Source organism: Solanum verrucosum, unplaced genomic scaffold, assembly GCF_900185275.1.
Source record: "Solanum verrucosum unplaced genomic scaffold, falcon-dt-bn FXZP01000032.1, whole genome shotgun sequence".
Classification (NCBI taxonomy): Eukaryota; Viridiplantae; Streptophyta; class Magnoliopsida; order Solanales; family Solanaceae; genus Solanum; species Solanum verrucosum.
In genome coordinates this window covers 3,642,044-3,664,446 of record NW_026020569.1, presented here as the reverse complement: position 1 = coordinate 3,664,446, position 22,403 = coordinate 3,642,044, and the positions used below count along the sequence as shown (strand labels likewise).

At 33.7% G+C, this 22,403-nt stretch overlaps 1 protein-coding gene and 1 non-coding gene across 2 annotated transcripts; both read left to right on the top strand.

The window, feature by feature from the left end:
- The first annotated feature begins 330 nt into the window (after positions 1 to 330).
- On the top strand, positions 331 to 17,447 carry LOC125810874 (vacuolar protein sorting-associated protein 52 A-like). Its single transcript, XM_049490368.1, has 21 exons — positions 331 to 468; positions 3,325 to 3,589; positions 3,704 to 3,765; positions 3,881 to 3,938; positions 4,105 to 4,200; positions 5,514 to 5,615; positions 5,940 to 6,023; positions 7,194 to 7,274; positions 8,023 to 8,166; positions 9,537 to 9,628; positions 10,913 to 10,994; positions 11,734 to 11,916; positions 13,082 to 13,197; positions 13,337 to 13,395; positions 13,807 to 13,907; positions 14,887 to 14,937; positions 15,543 to 15,722; positions 15,806 to 15,940; positions 16,375 to 16,449; positions 16,850 to 16,907; positions 16,980 to 17,447. Exons 2-21 carry the CDS (start codon positions 3,563 to 3,565, stop codon positions 17,282 to 17,284), a joined length of 2,091 nt encoding a protein of 696 aa, XP_049346325.1. The 5' UTR covers positions 331 to 468; positions 3,325 to 3,562; the 3' UTR covers positions 17,285 to 17,447.
- On the top strand, positions 8,235 to 8,341 carry LOC125811210 (U6 spliceosomal RNA). The gene has a single exon (XR_007441908.1). It is a non-coding gene; the product is annotated as a U6 spliceosomal RNA (small nuclear RNA).
- Positions 17,448 to 22,403: the final 4,956 nt, after the last annotated feature.

The following is a 22,403-nucleotide window of genomic DNA, read 5'->3' as shown; positions in this document are numbered from 1 at the left end:
CATTACTATCAATTGTCATATAAATCACTAAAAATCATTTATTCATATAGTACCAGATAAAATTAGTATTTTATTTAAATTTTATATTTAGCATTTTTTAAACATAAACAAATATTTTGTCATAATTTAAAATTAAAAAAAAGATAGTAAAAAATAAACTTCAATTATATACTAAAATATTTGCTGGAAGGATATGCCATAATGGAACAAGGGATATTATTCATACTTACTTGAAGTAAATTTGATTTTAATCTAAATAATATTAGGATATTCTTAAATAATTAGATTTTCATTACGGTAAGTTTATGAGGTAAATGTGATTTCACTGTGTTGTCCCTCCAAATTATTTCTCTCCATTTTTTCTTTCTTCTTTTTGGCCTAAATCACCCCACCTCTTTTTTCCTATTCAGAGAATTAAATCCCAATCTCAAAATTTCAGATCTCTTCTTGGCTCTTCACGGCTATCAGGTAGCTTTCTTCTACTACTTTTCCCTTTGGATGATTTACGTCTAGCTTTCTACAATAGCGTCTTCTGGTTTTGTTGTTGTTACATGCTATGGATCGATTATGATCTGTTTGCTTTCAAATGCATCTGTTCGACATTATTACTACCGAGACTTCTGTTTCTCTTCGCCATTTTTTCTTTTAATGTTTAAAGGGTTTGTTTTCTTATGTTAAACGGGTTATTCTTGTTTGGATTAAAGACAGTGCTTTGAAATGTCCAATTTTCAAGATAGGTATTATAGGGAGAAGTCCTTACCATAAGTAAAGTAATTGAAGTGACAAACAACAAAGACAAGTAACTCATATGATTTAATCACTCCTATCCACGACCCTACAAGGCTTCGTTTGAATATCTTAGGATCAAACTAATTCCAGAAAGCTTAAGTATAAAGACAATGACAGTAAATACAGAAGTACAATGGTGAAGTTTGGTTGTCTTGTGAGAGTGCGTAGTTCTTAAAGTAATATCCCTTGTTCTGTTGTTTGTTTGAGGTCTTCTATTTATAGGGCCGAGGTCTCTTGGAGTCCAAGACCAATTGGAATCTCCGTTGAGAAGAAGTGGGTTGCTAATTGACAATTGCCATGCAGATACGCATCCCAACTAATGCGGGGTGGTTGAGGAGTCCGCGAGACTCTGTCCCCATGACTCAATCAGTGGATTAAATGAGCGTTACCATGGGATGGACGGGTGGAAGTCTACGTCATGGAAGGTCATTCACGCCCACACTCAGATTATAGGAGGTCTGACAATGGTTGTGTGGTCATTAACAACAACAACAGACTTAGTGAGATCCCACAAATGGGGTTTGGGGAGGGTGGGTTTACGCAGACCTTACCCCTACCTTTGTGGGGTAGAGAGATTGTTTTTGAAAAACCTTCGGCTCAAAAAAGTAATTTTCGAAATAGGTTCGAGAAATACAAGAGTGAAAAAGATGTGATGAAAATAACTAATTGAAGAAAAGTAACGACACCAAATGAAAGATAGCCAAAGTAAAAGAAACAACAATAGTAGTAAAAATTGGACAATGAGATAACAGAAGAGTAGTAATGATAGTACGATAAGGAGAAGAGGAATCAAATAAGGTGTTCTAAACTAGATTCATGCTCTCTCCCAGAAGAGAGGGAATTCTCTCTCTTGCTTACTAATCTTCTGCCTTAAACCTCGACTTCCATGCTTGCCTATTTAGGGTCATGTCCTCGGTGAGCTGAAGATGTGTCATGCCCTGTTTAATCACCCCTCCTCAGTTCAATCGTTCACACGCTCATATTAGGTTGCTCTTACTAGGAGTTGGTCGTTTGGAGACGATATGTATAAGGAGTCAGAGACATGTTGAACCTCGGATGGAAAAGTGTTGTCCTGGGCGGTGAGTGGTGCACATGCTATTTTTTCCCACTACTGGTACTTTCTTAATGCACTGTATAATTCCTCCATGATCTGCCATTCCTAGTGAAACTGGGGCAAAGAGTCTCAAGGTTATTGGCCTCAATCAGTTACTAACCGTGAGCTTTAGTTTTTTCTAGAATGTTATATCTTGAGGAGTTGGCTAAGATACTGGTGCAATTACTAAGAATATTTTTTTTTTCTTCTTTTAATGTAGCTTCACTTCTTTCCCCTAGAGAAACTGTAACTACCCCTCTGACCCCTTTGGTGCTGAACTTTTGTTTATAAACAAGTTGTTACCTATTAAAAAAATAAAAAAAATTCTTTCCCTTAGCTGAAAAACTGCTTCTGTTCTCACAAACGTTTTTCCTTTATTGACGAACACTTCAGATTTCCAAAAGAAAGTGTGTTTGACTTCCCAAACGCTTGGCCAAAAAAAATGAATATTGATAGGGTCTTAGTGCTGTATATTTAATCAATAAAATAATTTAGATATGCGATCTTGAATTTGTTAGACTTTTTAGTTGGTTTGCATATGCTTCTCTAATGAATGTTCAATGATTTTGGTGACTTTGTAAAACATTACTTGTTGGATCACCGAATTAGTAACTCCTCGACATCTCCCTCTCCATGACTAATTCAACTTTAATCATAAAATGTGTACTAGTTTTTGTCTCAAATCAGTAGTATTAACCCCATAAGATTAATAAAAAGTATAACACCTAAGATATTTTCGTCACATAGCAGCAAATAACCAAATAATCTCTTGCTGCGAAGTTCCATATTCAAATTGCTATACATTTGTAATTTAAAGTATAACCATTCATTCTGAACTCGCTTAGTTATTTTGGATAAGTTGAATGTAACTTATCCAGTACTTGTTGGATCACTGAATTAGCAACTCCTCGACATCTCCCTCTCCATAACTAATGCAACTTTGATCATAAAATGTGTACTAGTTTTCTACTTAAATCAGTAATATTTAACCCCATAAGATTAATAAAAAGTATTTTACACCTAAGATATTTTTGTTACATAGCAGCAAATAACCAATAATCTCTCTGCGAAAAGTTCCATATTCAAATCGCTATACGTTTTCAATTGAAAATATATTAACTATTCATTCTGAACTCGCCTAGTTATTATGGATAAGTTGAATGCCATATATTATACATACCCATTTTAGTACAAGCCCGTGTTTACATATAACAATAATAATAACAACAAAAAATACCCTGACTTGGTTAACTGTATTCCAGGGTGTTTTTGACAAAATCACCTTTTGTTCCTTAAAAAAAAAATGGTCTTGTTGACAAAATCACCTGTGTACCATTCAATGTATTTGTGCTGTATGTAGTAAAGCTTGTGCCCTTTCCTGGCGATAAAGAAGTCGGAACACAGTGATTAAACTCTGAAACCCTTTTTTTTCCTTGAAACAGGTAACTTTGTATATTACTACAACAGTACATAGTCAGTACTTGAGCCATATTTACAATAAGATCATTAAACTCTGAAGACCTTCTAGATCATTTCCAGAACATCATCACGAAGCGGGTTTCAGAGAAACTTCTTTTTTTTTGTGGTTCTATTCTGAATATAGAAATGTTTGATCTGGCTTACTCTTAGATAGCTGTACAGTGTAGATCAGTAGAAAGTTGTTGGTTTGCTCAAGTTGCTATGGTGGAGGTGGCTGGCAACACATCGGTAAACAGTTGTTTCTCTCGTTTTCCAGAAGTTTCCTGCTTTAGTATGTGCACATTTTCATATCCTTGTGTTGCCTTACATCTGTGAATTTCGGCCAATGCTAATAATGGGCAGAAACCCTTCTTGGATTTGGGATCCTTCGTTGGCGATTTGAATGTTGATGATGAAACTACCAGGTTTAGTTTCATTTCGTGGACTAGATTTGCTAATTTTGCTATAATGCTTGTAAGTTTTCATTCTCGACCCTCTATATAAGATGAAATTTAGGACATTCATCTTCTTTCTTTCCAGTGATGATATATCCCTTGAGGGACTCGAGGAAGAGTTACAGGAATGTCAAGCTGATGATGTAAGAAGATTATACATTTATGTCTCTTTCTTTGTAGTAACAGCTGAATCTATTTCCGATTAAAGCTGGATATTTGTTACAGTTTACTCCAATTTTTATCCCCTTTGAGAGGATAGGTTTGGGGACACTGATATTGGGTCTGTATTTGCCTTATTTGTATGCAAAGGTTGTTGCAAACATACTTTCTAAAGGTACAACGTTGCGGGAATACACTAAAGGCGTTGAAAATAATTTGCGGCAAGTTGAATTGGATTCTATCCAGGTTTGTTGTAATAATACATTAAACACTGTTTTGTCTGTATTTTTTTTTTTTTTTGAAATTGGTAACTTTGTTTGGTGTGTATACATAACTTGGGAATTTGAGTTGTTCAGCTGTTCCAGTTTGGAGCGTTTAGGTTTATCATGCATTTTACTTTCTGGATTTTTATTTATTTTTTAATTTTTGAAAGAAATGTAAGATATTTTCATTCAACTTAGTACCCAGTGATTTTTTTGAGTACCCAGTGATTGCTAATAACAAAAGTCTTTACAAGTACATGGGTTTCCTTGTTTAACTGTGTAATGGATCAATAAATCTGCATCTTCTTGCATGTTCCCTCCCACCATCGTTTATGAGCAGTATTTACCTTTTCCTTTTGCCTTGATAATTTTCTAAAAGAACCTCGCTCTTGTCTCCATATTGAATCCATAAGCATTTGGACCTTAGTCTCCAATTAATCTCTTTAGCTTGCCAGCCTTTTCCCCGTGCAATTGTCTTCTCCGTATTTTCTTCTTTGACATACTTCTTTTCTTGGTTCCTTTTTTATTAGATAAACGATTTTATTAATAACAGAAAAATATCCTGTATACAAGCAAGCAGTACACCAAATAGTAGCTAATTTACAACCTAATGTGATTCTCCATGAAAGACACCTGTCTTCTACATAAATTGGAACCTCACGGCGTGCATAAAAGACACTAGAAAAGAGAGTCTGTTCTTCAAATGTACATCGTCATTCTCTATCCTCTCGAATGCTCTCTTATTTCATTCCATGCTCAGTTTATCTTTCAACGCGTCTAGGTTCGAGAGCCATATTGTCTTATTTCTTCTTTACTCTCCCGTGATTGTTTTCTCCACTTAGTGCCTTCATTTTCCTTGCTAGAATTTGGTCAAGTTTTTCTCGACCTGCACTAAAAATACTCAAGTTGTATGTATAATTCAACTCGGGACACATAAAGGACACTTGTCTTCACTCATTTCTCACGTGCCTCAGAAATTTACAAATGTTTCTTTCTTTGATGTTGGTCTATGATCAGCATTGAACCATTGCCGATTTCGTCGAGCTTCTAAATACCCTTGCACTATAGTTTACAATTTTCTCTTTATCCTTAGCCAATCATCATATTTCTTTTCAGAAATAGATTTAATAAATCTAGTTGTCACAATACAAATTCATGTGAAGCCTAATGAACTTGGGTATAATGACAATACGATACAATTATTTCATACTTATGTGCTAGTTTCTTGGGGGAGTGTCTTGTAAATTTGGTTATAATGACATTATAATGATATGTGCTCTTTTATCAAATCAATAGGATTACATAAAGGAAAGTGATAATCTCGTCTCACTTCATGATCAAATTCGTGATTGCGACATGATTCTATCACAGATGGAGACTCTTCTCAGTGGATTTCAGGTACTCTCCATCAATATCATGTTAAATTGGATGACAATTTTTTTCCTGCTTAAGAAAATCAGCTATGATTGAGGCTTCTAACTTTGTTTGTTCCGGAGATGATATGATTGATAAGTGGTGAAAGTAGGTCGACTTGTCACCGTTAGTAATATTGTGGTTTTATTTTGGGGTAAAATCACTATCAGGATTTCTCTGTCTCTGCCTTCCCTCACCATACAAAGAAGAAAATGGAAGAAATTAAAGAAATACTACATAACATCTTAAAAGTGAACTTGCCTGTATGTTTTGTCATCAAGACTTGATATTCACTGTTTTATCTGCCAGGCAGAGATAGGTTCTATAAGTTCGGATATCAAAATTCTCCAAGAGAAGTCTATGGATATGGGACTGAGGCTTAAGAATCGCAAGGTATTATTGTTAATGGATGGACCTGCCTTTACTGTTTATAGTTTAATCTTGGGCTTCCTTTATTTGGTTTCATGTAAGTTACATCTGTAGATTATTTGCTACCTTCTAATTCTGAAGCAATGTTGATACTGACGGCTATTGTTGGAATGTATTTTAATGTTCATATGTGAAATTATCAGTCTCAATGAATAAAGTATACTAACTGTATTTCATATGTGAAGGTTATTATTTGGTCCGAATGTGTGGTATTGGCCATTTTCTTTATCTTATACATTTCTGCTATCTTACTTTTTACATTACTTTCTGTAGAAGACCTTATGAGTAAATCAGTCGTGGATGGTGGGCTCTTTCACTAAAAGTCTGTCTAAATCTCATCCCCCCCTCACACACACAAGTTTTGTCTATATATTTTCTCAAAAGGCTTCAACACCACCAAAGAAACAGGAAAATTTCTTGGTAGATTACCCTTATCCAATTAACAGAATTGTTATCTCTTATTACTTCTAGTACATTTTGGTAGTGATCGTTGCCACCTGGAGATTCATAGTTTAAAGATAATGAATAGAAGAAAACATATATTCTTTTTGCTGTCGCTGTTGTCATCTTCGTAGGTGTGGCTACTGTTACGTGCTTGGATCAGAGCATGTGTCCTTTCAAATTTGCTGAATACCATTTACCATTTTTATCTGATATCGATTTGATTTCATGAACTTCTGAAAGACTCACCAAATTAGCTGTTCACAGTTATGCAATAATTTACTGGGAATTTCAATTTAATTTCAGTTTTAAGAATAGAACCATCCCTTTATTAGCTTTTTGGTGCAGACTTTCTTTTGTACATGATATGCATGATATCATTTGTCTGATCGGTTCCTTGCACTTTTTGTAAAGCTTCTTCAGCACAACCGTAGTGCTGTAGGCAATTCCAATAAAAGGTTTTAACACTTATCAGTAAAATTTTCCAATTTAATCTCGTAGACACTTCACTTCTTTATGTTTTTCATGATGTAACTCTTCTTAGACTTATTAGATGGATGTTAGTGCAAATTGGTTATGCTGTGGGTCCAGTATACTTGATATGACAACCATATGTGAGTCTTGATGTTTGAGGTAGGAAGATACTTTCCGATGTCAGTAGTGTACTTGCTAAATGGTTATGTTATTTTGCAGGTGGCAGAGTCAAAGCTGGCAAAGTTTGTTGAAGATATTATTGTTCCTCCAAGGATGATAGACATAATTGTTGATGAAGAGGTGCTTTTGGCTCCTTGGTTTGTTTGTTCCTCATATTTATTCTTACATTGTATCCTATAGCTATTCCAAAAAGAATAACAATGAGGGAAAATGGCAAATGTGAAGTTCAAGTAGAGGAATAAAGGGGTGAATGGGTTGCCATAGTCTTTCATATGATTTTGAGGACAATGATGTGACATGTTGGGGTGATTGACTGTAGTATCTTGGTTAATTCATTTCTTTCAAGTGATTATTGATTTAACTTTTAAGGTTTACATGGCACTGCTAAATAATTTAGTAAATTACAATAGAAAACTCATCTTCTTGGTTGTAGTCTTTGTAGACTGTTAAACACTGGACTTTCTCGTTTCTTTCTTTTTTTCCATCATTTCTCCCTCCTGGCATACGAGTCTACGATAAAACACTGTTCTTTCTGGTAGTTGACTGTTAACGTGGACAAACTTTCTCACTTCTTCTTTTGTTTTTCCCTCCTTTTTTGGTGTTTGCTTTGCTGGTATTACATTACTACATTTGATAATGGGGCTTTGTTTGGAAAGTTTCTTCTAGTTGATCATCAGCTCTTCTCAAAAAATAAAAATAATAACCATTTGCTCTTCTGAACCATGGAAAATATAATACATTAGATCTTTTTCTTTCTCTGTATTACATCATTCTTTCAGATGTTTAATCTTCAAAAATTGCATATTTGAAAGCATTGTTCACTAATGGCTTCTAACCTTTCATGCAACATTAAATCAAATGTTTTTAGGTTAATGAGGAATACATGAGGACCCTTGAGATTTTGAGTAAAAAACTGAAGTGTGCAGATGCAGATCCCACAGTTAAAACATCAAAAGCTCTGAAAGATGTGCAGCCTGAGCTAGAAAAACTTCGGCAGAAAGCAGTCTCCAAGGTACGTATATGCCGAGTAGTCTAGTGTATGCCGAGTTTCCAAGGTATGTAATACGGAGTGCAAGGCTAGTCTCTTTGGGGATATCGAATAAAATTGGTACTGTATGAGAACCGATAAGATTAGCATGTCCTATGCGCAAGGATGCCAGTCAAATCGAGATATGTCTGACTTTTTTTCAATTAAAAAAAAAGGCGTGCTAGGTTACAGTGACAGCCAATTCAACCAATAAGCCAAGAAAACAAGCTGTACAAAAGTGAAAACTGTATCATCACTCATGAAAAATAGGTTATTATCTCAGTACCCAAAAGATTGTACTAAAGGAGAAAAATGTTATCGTTTTTACCCCATAGAGATATTGAATGGAAAGGGTTTTTTGTGTTTCCCACCATAATTTTGAAAATGAATGTTTAAATGCCCTTCAAAAGTAAGTTAATAGATCCGAAACATTAAATTAAAAAAACATCCAGGTAAGCAACCAAGCCAATCTCAGGCAGCAGTAAGTTAATAGATCCGAAACATTAAATTAAAAAAAATTCAGGTAAGCAACCAAGCCAATCTCAGGCAGCAATAACATCCTTAGTTCTCATCTTTTTGCTTCACTTCCTGCTCTTGCTCAACCACTGTGTCTTTGCTGGACCTCACCCTCTAAACATTTTTACTCCACTTAAATTTCTCCGTGTTTCCTGGATTCTTTCCAGTCTGCATCTTATCTCTCATTCAATCTGCTCCGTCCATAACACTTATTCTTATCTGGAGATCGCTCTCGACTCTCTGAGTAATATCTGTGCTTTCATTTTTCCTGTGCCTTCTTTTACTGTTCAATGAGTATTCTCCCAATTTAACTACAAACTTCGTATATATATCAAAATTTGAAACATTTGACCATTATATTCTGACTTCTGAGTATCCTTCTTTCACTGTACAATGGATTACCCTCCAATTCAATTCTACAGGTTATTATTATTATCAAAATTTGAAACATTTTTGCATCGTATTCTGAATTTGCATCAGCCATAGTTGCGTGTAATTTTCATTGCTACCTTCTGTCTATGTGAACCTCCTTGTCTTGCTCAGTCTCTCAAACACTTTTCTCTACATTTCTTAACTGGAAAAAGGAAATAAACTTGTACCTTCTAGGATTTCAATGCCTCAAATTCACACTGTTCTTTTTAATGCACTCGCCACTCCACGACAAAGTTGTGCCCTCATAGGGTGATAAATGATGTCTAATTATTGTTTTTACTTAATGCATGTGCTTGTTCTTAGGGGGTTTGACTCGTAATTGGCTTACCAATAAGAAGAGTCTTAGATAAGCAAGAATATTTTTTGTCAGTTGTCACATCTAATCCACTTTCTTGTTCCTCTTTTAGGTGTTTGATTTCATGGTTCAGAAGCTATACGCTTTAAGGAAACCCAAAACTAATATCCAGATCCTTCAGCAGAGTGTCCTCCTAAAATATAAGTGAGTGGCATCTTCTTTTGGTTTCTATCATACTCCCTTCGTTTCAATTTGTTTGTCTGGTTTTGACCTGGTGCTAAGTTTAAGAAAGTAAAGAGGATTTTTGAATCTTGTGTCTTACATTAAAAATATGTGGAGTGTACCAAAATGCCCTTGAATCTTGTAGTCTTAAACATGCAATGTGGAAAACTAGAATTAAAGAGTTACCAAAAAAGGAAAGTGACATTCTTTTCGAAACAGAGTAGAAAGGAAAGTAAGACAAAAAATTTGAAACGGAGGGAGTCTATTTGTATTTCTCATTCCTTTCTTCCTGACTACTGATGACTAGCTAGTTTGTTTGTTCACAACGTATTTCCTTCTCTCCCATTTACCTGAATGAAAGCATCCAAGAAGAACCATTGATTATAAATTATCCCGCTAAACATATCGTAGATAGCAACATTTTTTGTTTGGTTTTTAGCTGTGGCATACACAAGAGTTTTCGTGAGCGGTATCAACGTTTGAAGAAGTGAAGAAATCAATAAATCACTATAATAACAAGCAGTGTCATTTTTCATATTTATACCCAATATTTTAGTTTGCTTATATGTATCTAGTAAATTTTTTTGACCAAGCGATTGTCCAGTGACACTGGGCAAGGTACATGTGCCACTGGTTTTTAGTGCCCCTAACTGCAGTACTGTTTTGTTTAGCTACTATATTGTTGTCAGCCGTTAGGACGTTGGAGAATCTTTAAACAGATTTACCTTTTACATAAAAATACCAATGAAATTTTGTCACTTCAAGAAGCTTCTTTCGTTCCTTTTGGTTACCTGTCCGTTAAAAAGGTATCTTCAAAAACCAGACATGGTTGAAGAGTTGCAGTTTTTTGAGTACTGAAAATTAAGGAGTGTTTTGTGTGTGGAAGAAGAATAAAGGTGCTTCATTGTTACTCTCCATAGATTCTTTTTGAAGAACTTGAAATAGCTGTTTGGAAAAAAACTTAAACAAACAGGTTTTTCCTTTTTAAAACAAACAAGTTCTTAAAAAACTTCGAAAAAATAAACAAAATATGTAGAAACAAAGCCAAATTTATGTGCTATCCTGGTGTTTTGGGGGGCAATACCTTTTATTGCATTGTGGTCCACTTATATGATATCAAGCAGGACGAGTTCTTCTTAAGAGGTCCATAACTTAAAATTATGATGATCATCAGCTTCAATGCTTCCTTCTAATTTCTTTTCACCTTTCAATTTCCTGGATTTATCCAAACATGCAATTGAAGGTATTTTTGCAATTATTTCGCAGGTACATTCTTTCATTTCTCAAGGAGCATGGGAAGGAGGTGTATCTTGAGGTTCGAGCTGCATATATTGACACAATGAACAAGGTTAAGTTTTACTTTATTTATTCATTTTGAATAATTTTGCTAGCTTAGATGTTTGATGGATCGATAGTAAAGATTTTGAGTTCTTAGATGTGTAACTCATTGAGATCGATGTGGTAGCTCTTGACGTGCAAGTTTGAAGGAGGATTTTATATTCTTAAGGTCCCTGAGTGCTTAACTTGACTGTTCCTTTGGTGCCCATCCTTTAAGATTTAAATTTTTTGTGTATGAGTTCTAAATGTTTTTCCGTGTTGTATGGAAGACAGTAAAACACCTTATATCTCTCGAGAAAAGACAGACTACATGACTTAATTTGGTGTTTTGCCTAATGTTTGGTATGCCTTAGTCTAATCAGTCTTAAGCTATTGTCATAGATCTGGGTTGCCTCAACTTATTGTTATATTTAGTATTGTAGCTTCTCTTTCATCTTGTAAGCTCTAGAGAATGTTATCAATCACAGTGATCACATGTACAGGTGATAACAGCCTTAATATGCTTTGGCTAACAAGAGATTGTGCTCTTTCATTTCATTTTTGGTGTAAAGAAAGTCATGTAGAGGACACAGAATTTTTGGTTGACATGCTATTCTTTTGTAATTATAAGGTAGATCAACTGATCTATCCTACCCTTTACCTATGGCATTCATTGCTTTGGTGCTTTTATCAATATATATACTGTTACTAATCTCAAAAAAAGAGATTGTGCTCTTTCATGAATACTAAAGCAAAAATTTGTGTCCCAGGTTCTAAGTGCACAGTTCCGCGCTTATATTCAAGCTTTAGAAAAGCTTCAGTTGGATATAGCAACATCTAATGATCTGATAGGTGTTGAGACCAGAAGCACAGGTCTTTTTTCGAGAGGAAGAGAACCATTGAAGAACAGGTCTGCAGTTTTTGCTCTTGGAGAAAGGATAAACATTCTCAAGGTTTTCATCTTCTTTCTTTGAGCCTTGATCTTATGACCAAAAAGATTGTCTCTGTATAAATCTGCAGAGTCCAGAGATTACGACTTTTGTGCATCATTGAATGTTAGTGCTTGTTTAAGTGTAAATGTATCTGTAAGTTTCACTCTGGTAGAATTACTTTTTAGTTTGAAGATGACTTTGATTTAGTGCGTTTGGAGGATGCATTGCTTGATGAGTGGAATGAATATCTATGACTACTTACTAATTCATCAGAACTAGCTTCAGATGTGTATGGTCTTAGCACTTTTATATAGCAGATACTTAATGGAGATAACATGAAGTCTCTTTTCTATAAATCATAAGTATTCAAGGATGATGTGCAAGTGAAGGAATCTATCTAATGCTAAAAATCATGTATTATGTGCTGCTTTGGTTCTTGCGTTTTTTTTATTCTGTAGACTGCCATTTTTTTTCCTTCAAAAATTGCTTATAAAAAATGTCATATTTTCAAGTACTCCTATTACTTTTTCTTGTTAAGGAGAAAGTTCTCTTTGAAGTGTTCTATGAAGACTAAGGCAAATGTTTCTCCAAGAACCATATGAGTTGCATCTGGGTTCTTTTTTTTTTTTAAGTTTTTTTTATCTGGTTCATTCCATGTCACATTTCTATGCAACCTTTAGCCTGGGTTGAACCTGTATGGGTAGATCATTTAATACCTGCTTCACTGACCTATTTTCAATCTATTGGTCCAAGTATAAAGACGATTGAATGGATGCAACATATTATGTAAGAACTTGCTATATAATTTCATAAAGACCTGGAGCTACCAGATTTCAATATATTAGCCATGGGAGCCATTCTAAAAAAGGAGAGATCAGCACTACTTGGTGAAATAAGGCTCTTTTAGAATCAATTTGCAGCCATCTGCTAGAGGTTGTGACAATCCAAATAATCCCATTATATCAAGGCCTTTTCTTGTGTTTCGCAAAGACCACTACTTATGCTCAGCTAGCGCTCGAAATACAAGTAAAAGTGGTTGAATCAACTATATACTTATTCGATTTTCTATCAACTCTTGATCTGGTCTGATCCCCACCCCATTCATAGGAGATACACGAAATGTTGCAGCTATGTTCATGATGATTAGATGAAAGTATTTATGGCATATACTTTCCACTGTGTTCAGGAGATTGATGAACCTCCATTAATTCCACATATTGCTGAAGCCAGCTCCAAAAAATATCCATATGAGGTCCTTTTCAGGAGTTTGCACAAGCTGCTCATGGATACTGCTTCTTCTGAGTAATCTACGATACTCTATTTTTTTAATACCATGCCTGATTTGTAATTCACTTTGAAACAGTACAGCTTTCCTAATGGCAGAGTGGTGGCTTTCCTTGTTAAATATGTATTAATATGCTTTTTCCTTTTATTTGATTAGGTACCTTTTCTGTGATGATTTCTTTGGAGAACAGACCATGTTTCATGATATTTTTGCTGGTATGGGAAGTAGTGAGTTTGAGTAGACATTTCCTTATGTACCTTGCTGCAGATAAACATCATGATTGTGCTTCTTAAAGTATTTATTGGTAAATAAAAATCAGATTTCAAAAGTATCTTGACAACTCCAGATCAACCTGCTTAACAGAAATTGTATATGCAGTTCCTAGGACTATCAACCTAATCTCATGTTGCTTTTAATTCGTTAAATTAAGTAGAGATCTCCTTCTCTCAATCTGTATTATGACAATTCTCAAATACCTACAGTACATGCTGAAATATAAAAAGGGCAGCCCAGTGCACTAAAGCTCCTTCACACATGCTGAAATATGCAAATATTAATATTGATAGGAATAATGCAAATTTTTGGATTTTCAATGAGATTAATGATTAACATTTGTGTGATATCAGGCCCGTTTTCAGTAATTGATGAGCATTTCGGTACAATTCTTCCTAATAGTTTTGATGCAATTGGCTTAATGCTCATGATTCGCATCATACACCAGCACCAGGTATATCCCTAAACTTCTGTTCTGGTATTACCTTTCAAAGCAAACACAGCTAGTATTAAAATCCTATAAGAGGAAGTTTGCCTATGGGTAAAGTTCCAAGATTCACTTGACCACGGTTATCCAACAACAACAAAAAAAAATGGAGAAAAAGGGGTGTACAGGAGAAGAACAGAAGAAATCTGATTGGGTTTTACAACATTGTTGATTCAAATCCGTCTTAACACAACAGACACATGCCATTGTTTTGCGAAAAATTTGCAGAAAATACAGTAGGGAAACTAGATCTTTCTAATAACTCTAGTAAATGTTTGGCAGCAACTTCGAAAAGCAAGGATTACTGGTCTATTTTACTAGTTGATTGACAGCTTTTAGTAAGTCAAACTTGCTCTAGTTTTTCATTATTTTTGGCGTCTAAAGTATTGCATGCTGCAAAATTTGGGAGACACTAAAAGACTCTAAACTATAGACAAAAAGATATCCAAAATACCCTTACGAATTGCTAAAATGACAACTAGTACATTAGATTTTTCAAACATGTTCAAGTTAAAACAATCTTATCCACTTGAGCTTTAAGTTCATATCACTGTTGCACATATCATCTTCTTCATACTAGTTAGTCATATTCATACATACTGCTAAAGAAATTTGATTATTGGAATTCAAAGTATTTCAATGAAGTTTTAATTTTAGCTCAAAAGAAAACATAATAATAATTGAAGCGTACTGAGGTAAAAATGCTTCACGACTGGGGAAAATCTCAAAGATAAAAGAATTTGATTATAGAAGTATAATCTTTTAAAGCTTATAGAAGTATTTGATGATTAGAAAATTCATTGAGGAATCATGTGTTTAATGAACATGTGTGATTTGTCCAATAGCATGCCAGATTTTGTTTATGAACTTGATATCAAATGTATTGTTATGGCCCTTAATTATTGCTGGAATCTTTTCTTATCTAAGGACTGCTTTTATTTCCCAGCTTGTAATGTCCAGGCGCCGAATTCCATGCCTGGATTCATACTTAGACAAGGTACGTATCATCTAATTCACTTTACCACCAAGTCACCAGCATCAATGACAAATATCCATGTTCCCGCCTTTTGCACATGCATGTGAGCTATTTGTGTACAAGTGAACTTAAAGGACTTGGCAGCTGTAAATTTCACTAGATACTTATTCACGTGTTGCCTTATAATGTATATCCTTGTGTATTTCCCCATTTGTTGCTACTGTGATGTGGAAAAAGGACAATTGCACAATCATAACTAGGACATGCAGGGTTTCCTGTTCTGAAAGTATATAATATTATTAATTTGGGATATAAATTTTCATCTTGGGATTCATGATACTTGGCTGGACTACATCACATCAGCAAAAAGAGAAAATTAAACAGCTTGCAATAGAATATGTTCAGGTGACCATTTCAAAATGAGAAATAAGGAATTAAGATTCATAATAATAGAAAGTTCTACAAAGGTGAATATAAATGTAACACAACTCCTTAAGGTCTTTAGAAAGTTCAACATGATGATAACATTAGAACCAAAATAAAATAAAAAAATAAAATGTTTTCTTGTAGTTATCTTTCCTTTATGATGGACTGCTTTCCACTTTTGTCTTTATGAATCTTGGCAGGTCAATATTGCTTTATGGCCACGGTTCAAGATGGTCTTTGACTTGCACCTCCACAGCCTGCGAAATGCCAATATCAGGACTCTCTGGGAAGATGATGTTCACCCACATTATGTCATAAGGCGCTATGCTGAGTTTTCTGCCTCCCTTATTCACCTTAATGTAGAATACAAAGATGGCCAGGTTGGAGAATGTGAAGGTCCACTCTTTACTTTGTGGTTTACTTTCACCAGACTGGCTTTCATACTTGCTGCTAACTTTTGTAGCTTGAACTGAATCTGGAGAGACTCAAAATGGCTGTTGATGACTTGCTTGTCAAGCTATCACAAATGTTCGCTAAACAAAAGTTGCAAACAGTATTCCTTATAAACAACTATGACATGATAATATCGGTTCTGAAGGTAAGAAATTACTATAGTTTTCTATTCTCTGATAAACAATAAATGAATCATGAAAAGTGCAAGTCATTGCCGTGGATTTATATGGGTAATGCTCATATGCTAGTTGGATAAATGTCCAACAAAAGAAAGATGAATTATAAAGGAAAATGGGGGTCTATCTGACAATTTCCCTTGTCACCTTGTCTGTCTAATAAAAAGAGATACGGAAGTCATGATTCCTGTTCTTATTACATTGCAAATCTGGATAGTGGCACTGATTACTTTACTCCGAAATTTAGCAAACCATTAACTGTAAGCGTAACAATATTGACTGTTTCCTATCTAAACATTTGACGCCATTGTTAGCAGATTTTATACAAGTTAGAAGTCTAAATTATACTAACATTTAATACTAGAGAATTTAGAACACCAAATAATCTTTCATTTGCTTCCAGGAAGCTGGTCCAGATGGTGGGAAAATCCAGCAGCACTTTGAGGAGCTTCTAAAGAATAACACAGCCATATTCGTGGTGAGCACACTATTCAAGTCTTGCATTCCAAGAATGTTGAATTGATTATAGTTATGTTTCTCTGACAAACACCAAGCCCACTTTTTCTATTATTGCTGGACTTTGAGTTTCAGTTAGAACGAACCAATAAAACTAAGTTCATCTATTTTTTTTGTGAGTGCTTGATTTCAAGAGGAATATTTGGTGTTGATTGCACCCCAAATAGTGGATGCCTTTTCCTAGATGAGTTTTTTTATTGCGGATGTAATAAGTAGGATTTGTAATCAACGTTAAATTAACATCCGTAGGAGAGCTCTTGAATGATATTCAACTCTCTTCTTGATTGTACAAATATTCCTGTATTTTTAACAACTATAAACTGCAGTTGAAAGGTTTGTTCTTATATTCAATTTTATTGCAGGAAGAATTGCTATTGGAGCATTTTAACGATCTCATCAAGTTTGTAAAGACAAGAGGGTGTAAGTGTTAATGCTATGCATGTCAGTTTATCTCAAACCTTCTGAAATGCCCTGATTATTATCTTATTGCAGCTGAGGATCCAAGTACTGGCACTGAAAGACCTATAACTATTGCTGAAGTTGAGCCGATTGTAAAGGACTTTGCAAGCAGATGGAAAGCTGCCATTGAGCTTATGCACAATGATGTGATTACTTCTTTCAGCAATTTCCTGTGTGGTATGGACATTCTAAGAGCTGCATTAACTCAACTTCTTCTCTATTATACAAGGCTTTCAGATTGTATAAAGAGGATAAATGGTGGGTCTACCTTGAACAAGGATCTTGTTTCAATTTCATCGATAATGTATGAGATCAGAAAATACTCGAGGACTTTCTAGGACATTTTTCTCTTTTCGTGTCCCTATTACAGTCTCTTGAATTTGTATTTTTTACATATAAAAGCATTTCAATTGAACATCACATTGTTATTCACGTTTTGTAAGATTGTATGTGTTTCAATGACATTTTCTGCAACTTATTAATGTGTGTAATAATCCATATAATATATTTATAATTCGGGCTTTCACTTTCAGCCCAATGGTAATCACTTTTACGGCAACTATTTGTAAACAATCCGCAATTTCAAAACTAGTCACTTTTTTTTTTATGTGAAAATGTGTAGTTTTTCCGCTTGACCAGATAAGCTGAGATAAATGTTTATTTTAAATTTTTAACTTTAATTTTTTTGAAAGGTTTTGGGTGAAGAGCTTGGTATTTAATCTAGGAATTAATTTTCCTCAAAGGTGGCGTATTTCTACTTGCTCTAATTGAGATATAACTAATAAAAAAATCCAATTAAGCATCGTAATTTATTTCAAAATTATTATTCATTCCCAGGACGTTAGGGTACAACCAATCACGAAACCATAGAAAGAGCTTTAAAAAATGACCTTTTTTGACAATGTATTTACCCTTTGTTTGGGTCAGCTTTTGATTATTTTACTTTTTAAAAAAAGTCAAAAAACTTTCAAAATAATCAAAACCTTCTCCATTTTTTTAATGTTTATTATAGTTAATATTGTATCATTATTCATAATTGAAATAAAATAGTGAAAATATGATTTTGTCAAAAATGGACTCCTTTAACAAAAGTAAAAAATTCTAACAACATTTCTAAAGATCTTCCTACTTTTAATGTTAGTATAGATAAATAGATAAAAGATATAAATAAATAAATAAACATATATTTTTTAATTTGGGGTATTATAATAATTTAACATTTAAGCTAAGGAGTTGCTTTTCACTTCCAACTTTGTTTTTAAAATCAACCCCTCCCCCCCCCCTTCCCCTCCCTCAACTTTGAACAATAATCATATTTTACCATTTTATCCTAATTAAATCTTTCAAATGCCTATTATACTGTTTTATTATCAACTTTGTTTTTTACCTTTTTAAAATTTATGATTTTTTTTAATTATGTACGAAAAAAGTGAGAAATACTAATAATTTAACTATATAAGTTAATGGTTAGGGTTGCTTATCAGATAGACCTAGCAGATAATTTCACTTAACAGTTTGACATCGGATATCGATTTTTAAATTTACTAATCCGCCAGCCAATCTATAAGATATCGGTTGGTTTGGTAATAAATTTACAATTATCGGACGGTTATTAGGCGGTGTATCAACTAACCTCTAATTTCTATGTTAATTTTTTTCAATGAACACACCTTAGAAAAAGGATGACTTTTAAGCAGTAACAAGATCAAATGGATAAATTGAGTCAGATTTTTAACTAGTTGTCCCATTTTTCCATCGTCCAGCAGAAGCTTCTTTGCTACTGACTCGATAAATTGTTGCATCCTTTTCATGTATATATCCTCAGTGCTTTTCTGAGCTGAGTTTGCTGACTTGATCTCTATTCTTTAAAGAAAAATAGACAATTATAGAAAATAAATAGATTTTCATGGCTTTACGGCTTTAGCCTTTAGGAGTTAGGACTAATAAAATAAAAATATATAATTACTCTTATAATGGAAATATATTAAATGAAGCTAATATACGAAGAATAAAATGCAAGTTTGGTAACTCTTAACGGGTTAAAGGTTTACCTGATAAGAAAATTGAATAATCCATCACTACACCAATAAGTCATTGATTATAAATTTTAATCCGTTCCCCAATAGTTTATTCGATAACCCAATATCAAAAGCCAATAAGTCAATTTTGCGGTTAACTTATCGATTACGGTTCAATTTTACCCCTACTAATGATGCTTTATAATGAAGTAAATTAGCATAATGAAAAATTAATTTTATTAATAATAATCAATACTCTAATATTCATTTATACAACTGAAAATAGTAGAGGATACAAACCAATTAATTTAATTAAGGTCAATTTTTTAAAGATTGTATTTATTTAGATTTTAAACTATAATTTATGTAATACTCCATCAATACCAATCATAACTTGTTTATTTTTATAGACAATAGAGAATACCCTACAATTTTTTTATTTGACCCTCATTTTATTAATTTACTTGCCCAATTTATGAAATAAAAAAAATCCATTTTTATTTATTTATGCCCTCAGTATTAATGTAATTGCATAGAGTGTAGTAGTCAAATTTAAAGTTTCAAAGCATTCTTATTAATAATGTTAGTTTGGTAAAATACACATCTAATTATGGGGTGTCATATCAAGTAAGGCAAGTAATATAAAATGCATGGAATAAAAGAGTGGAGAAAGTCATACGCATACTACATATATACATATTCACACGCTTAATACATATTTATTATTATACAAGTAAATTTGACCGCGCGAAATTACTCATTTTAATTAACTAATTATTAATTTAAAAATTGATTTACTACTATAGTTATTATAAATTATAATGTTGATTGTTTTGAAAATTCTTTAAATGATATATATATTGTTAATTTTAAACATGTCAACTTTCATATAAAGTGTGGCTTGCTACTGTAACATCCTAGAAATTTTTTGAGCTAAGACTTGAACCATCCTTCGTTGTGAGTAGGATTTTACTGAGGAATTAAAATTTCTTTAAGTGTTAAGTTCACTAGATGTAGCACCTTGAGTTCGAAAAAGAACTAAATTGGAAATAGCAAAATCTGAAATTTTGCAAGTTATGCTTAAGTTATGATTTTTGGTCAACTTGAAATGATCATAACTCCTAGCACATGATGAGTTAGATGTGCTACAAGATACCGTAGGAAAGACCTTTGAATTATCTTTCCAACGCCGCCGAGTTAGCTAAGTTACGAGTTCGGATGAGTGAGATATGGCCTTTTGAAGTTAGGTTGTCCAGTTAAGGAAAGTTAGCCGAAAATAGTGAGGGGTATTTGGTTTTTTCCTTACCCATTCAAATTTAATTCATTTTTAGTAATAGTTTAGGGGTCTAATATGATTAGTTTCAGTTTTATAATCCTAGTTTACACCTAGGGTTTTAGTTTAGAGTTCAAGAAGAGAAAAGACGAAGAGGGAAGAGGAGAAAAGAGAAAGGATCGAAGCGTTCGTCGAAATTCTTGAGAGTTGTTGCGGATTGTCGCCATGGGTTTGATCCCTAAGAGGTATGTAAGCTTCCATAGTGTTGGGTTCTTTCACCCACATGCCAATCATGATTTATTCAGCGTAATTTCGTTCTTGAAATTTAAGGATTTAAGTTCTTGATGAGTTCTTGATAAGTGTTCTTGAAGTTTCATTAAGTTTTGATGTAAGATTCTACTTGGGTCAAATTCAAACGACCATATCTCTTAGAATATAAAGAGTTGCATGATCCATAACCTATCCAATTAAAGGTATTTGAATCTACTTTTCAACGCCACCAATTTTGCGTCAATCCAATTTCTGAGTAAAAAGTTATGACTATTTTAGTAACCTATACAAGGTTGTTATGAATTAGCCGACGGGAAAATATTAAAAAGAGTCGTTTTTGCCTTTTTACCTCCAAAAAAATCGTAAACAAATTTCTTGACTAATAAAAGGCTCAAAACAATCAAATTTTCATCTTCACTAATGAAAATCATAATTCTTGGCCATAGAGATTTCAAGAAACTAATTCAAGAATCTCAAGAAAGGTTTTCTTGATTGTTTACCTTCAAACTAGGGTTTCAAGACTTCTAATCAAGTTCTTCTTCAAGATTCTTCAAGATTCTTTGTTCTTCTAGGTAGGTAAGGCTATCATAGTGTTGGACTAGTTCGTCCTCACGCCCTACATCTACTTTCAGATCAGTAAAAGAGTAATCTATGATGGTTTCCCTAGATTTGAGTATTCTTGAGATAAGTTGATTTTGAGTTCATGAATTCATGTTTCTTTTAAAAGTTCTATTCCTAATTATCGAATAGCTATATTTTTATTGAGATCCTTCATAACATGAACCATAACTCTTGAATTCATAATTCACATTTAAGAGAGAGTTAAGGGTAGAGTTCAAGAAAACCTTTGAGTTCAATTGTGAATCCTTGAGATCAACTATCGATTTGAACTAAGTTTTGAGAAAGTAATTCAGAGAGAATGAGAAGAGTCGTATACCTGAGTTCCTTATTGATATTTTGACCCTTGAGTCAAGTCGTTCATGCCCATAACTTCCGCATGAACTCCATCAATTTAGTATCTTTGAAAGGAGTAGTATCTTCAAGTTCTAAGCCTTTAAGTGTTGAGTTCCTAATCCCTTTTGAGAAGTATTTTTGAGTCCTTGAGTTGAATATTTCATGCTCATAATTTCGCATGAACATTATAAGTCGAACAGTCTTAAGATGAGAAGTATCTTTGAGTCATTGAGTTGAGTAGTTCATGCTCATAATTCCGCACGAACTCTGAGTTGAGCATTCTTGAAATGAGTAGGATCATTGAAGTTCTTGAGTTCCAAGTATTTGAGTTCTATCTATGGTTATTGAAAACCTTGCATTGAGTAGTTCATGTCCATAATTCGGCATGAACCATATTTTAAGAAGTCTTTCACAAACGTTTTAACTTTGTTTTAAGACTTAAGTTTTTAGTTCAGTAAAGAGTAGTTGAAGTTCTTTTCTTCAAAAAGTATATGGGGACTATGTATTCCCAAAGAGATTTAAAATGTTTTCACATTTAAATAAGAATGGAAACTGAGATTTCCAAAGAGCCTTCGGGCTAGTTTTCAGAAAAGAGTATCGCTTTCTAAATGAAGCAAGAGGGGAAACTAAGATTTCTAAGATAACCTTTGAGCTAAGTTTTGAGTAATTATCTCAAATCACAGAAAGAAGTATGTTTTAAACATAAAGAGATAGTATCATATTTTGGGAGTAGTATTGAGCACTGAATTGGGGGCGAGCATGAGTTCAGATAACTCACATCTCCATAAAACCATGTAGCCACCATGGGTAGAAAATGATCATACTTTTTAGATGAACCTTTTTCACAATAGACTAGTAGATCCACTTAGTAGTTCAGGTCATATGCTGATGGCAAGGTATAGGATGATCCTTGGCAGCGTGAGGTAAAGTGTTGTATCATCA

What these genes read in the sequence shown, in the direction of transcription:
- LOC125810874 (XM_049490368.1), top strand. Translation starts at nt 3,563, where the DNA reads ATGGTGGAGGTGGCTGGCAACACATCG. An exon ending in ATATTGACACAATGAACAAG is followed by an intron (nt 10,995 to 11,733) that starts GTTAAGTTTTAC and finishes TTTGTGTCCCAG; the next exon opens with GTTCTAAGTGCACAGTTCCG. An exon ending in TAGAATACAAAGATGGCCAG is followed by an intron (nt 15,723 to 15,805) that starts GTTGGAGAATGT and finishes TAACTTTTGTAG; the next exon opens with CTTGAACTGAATCTGGAGAG.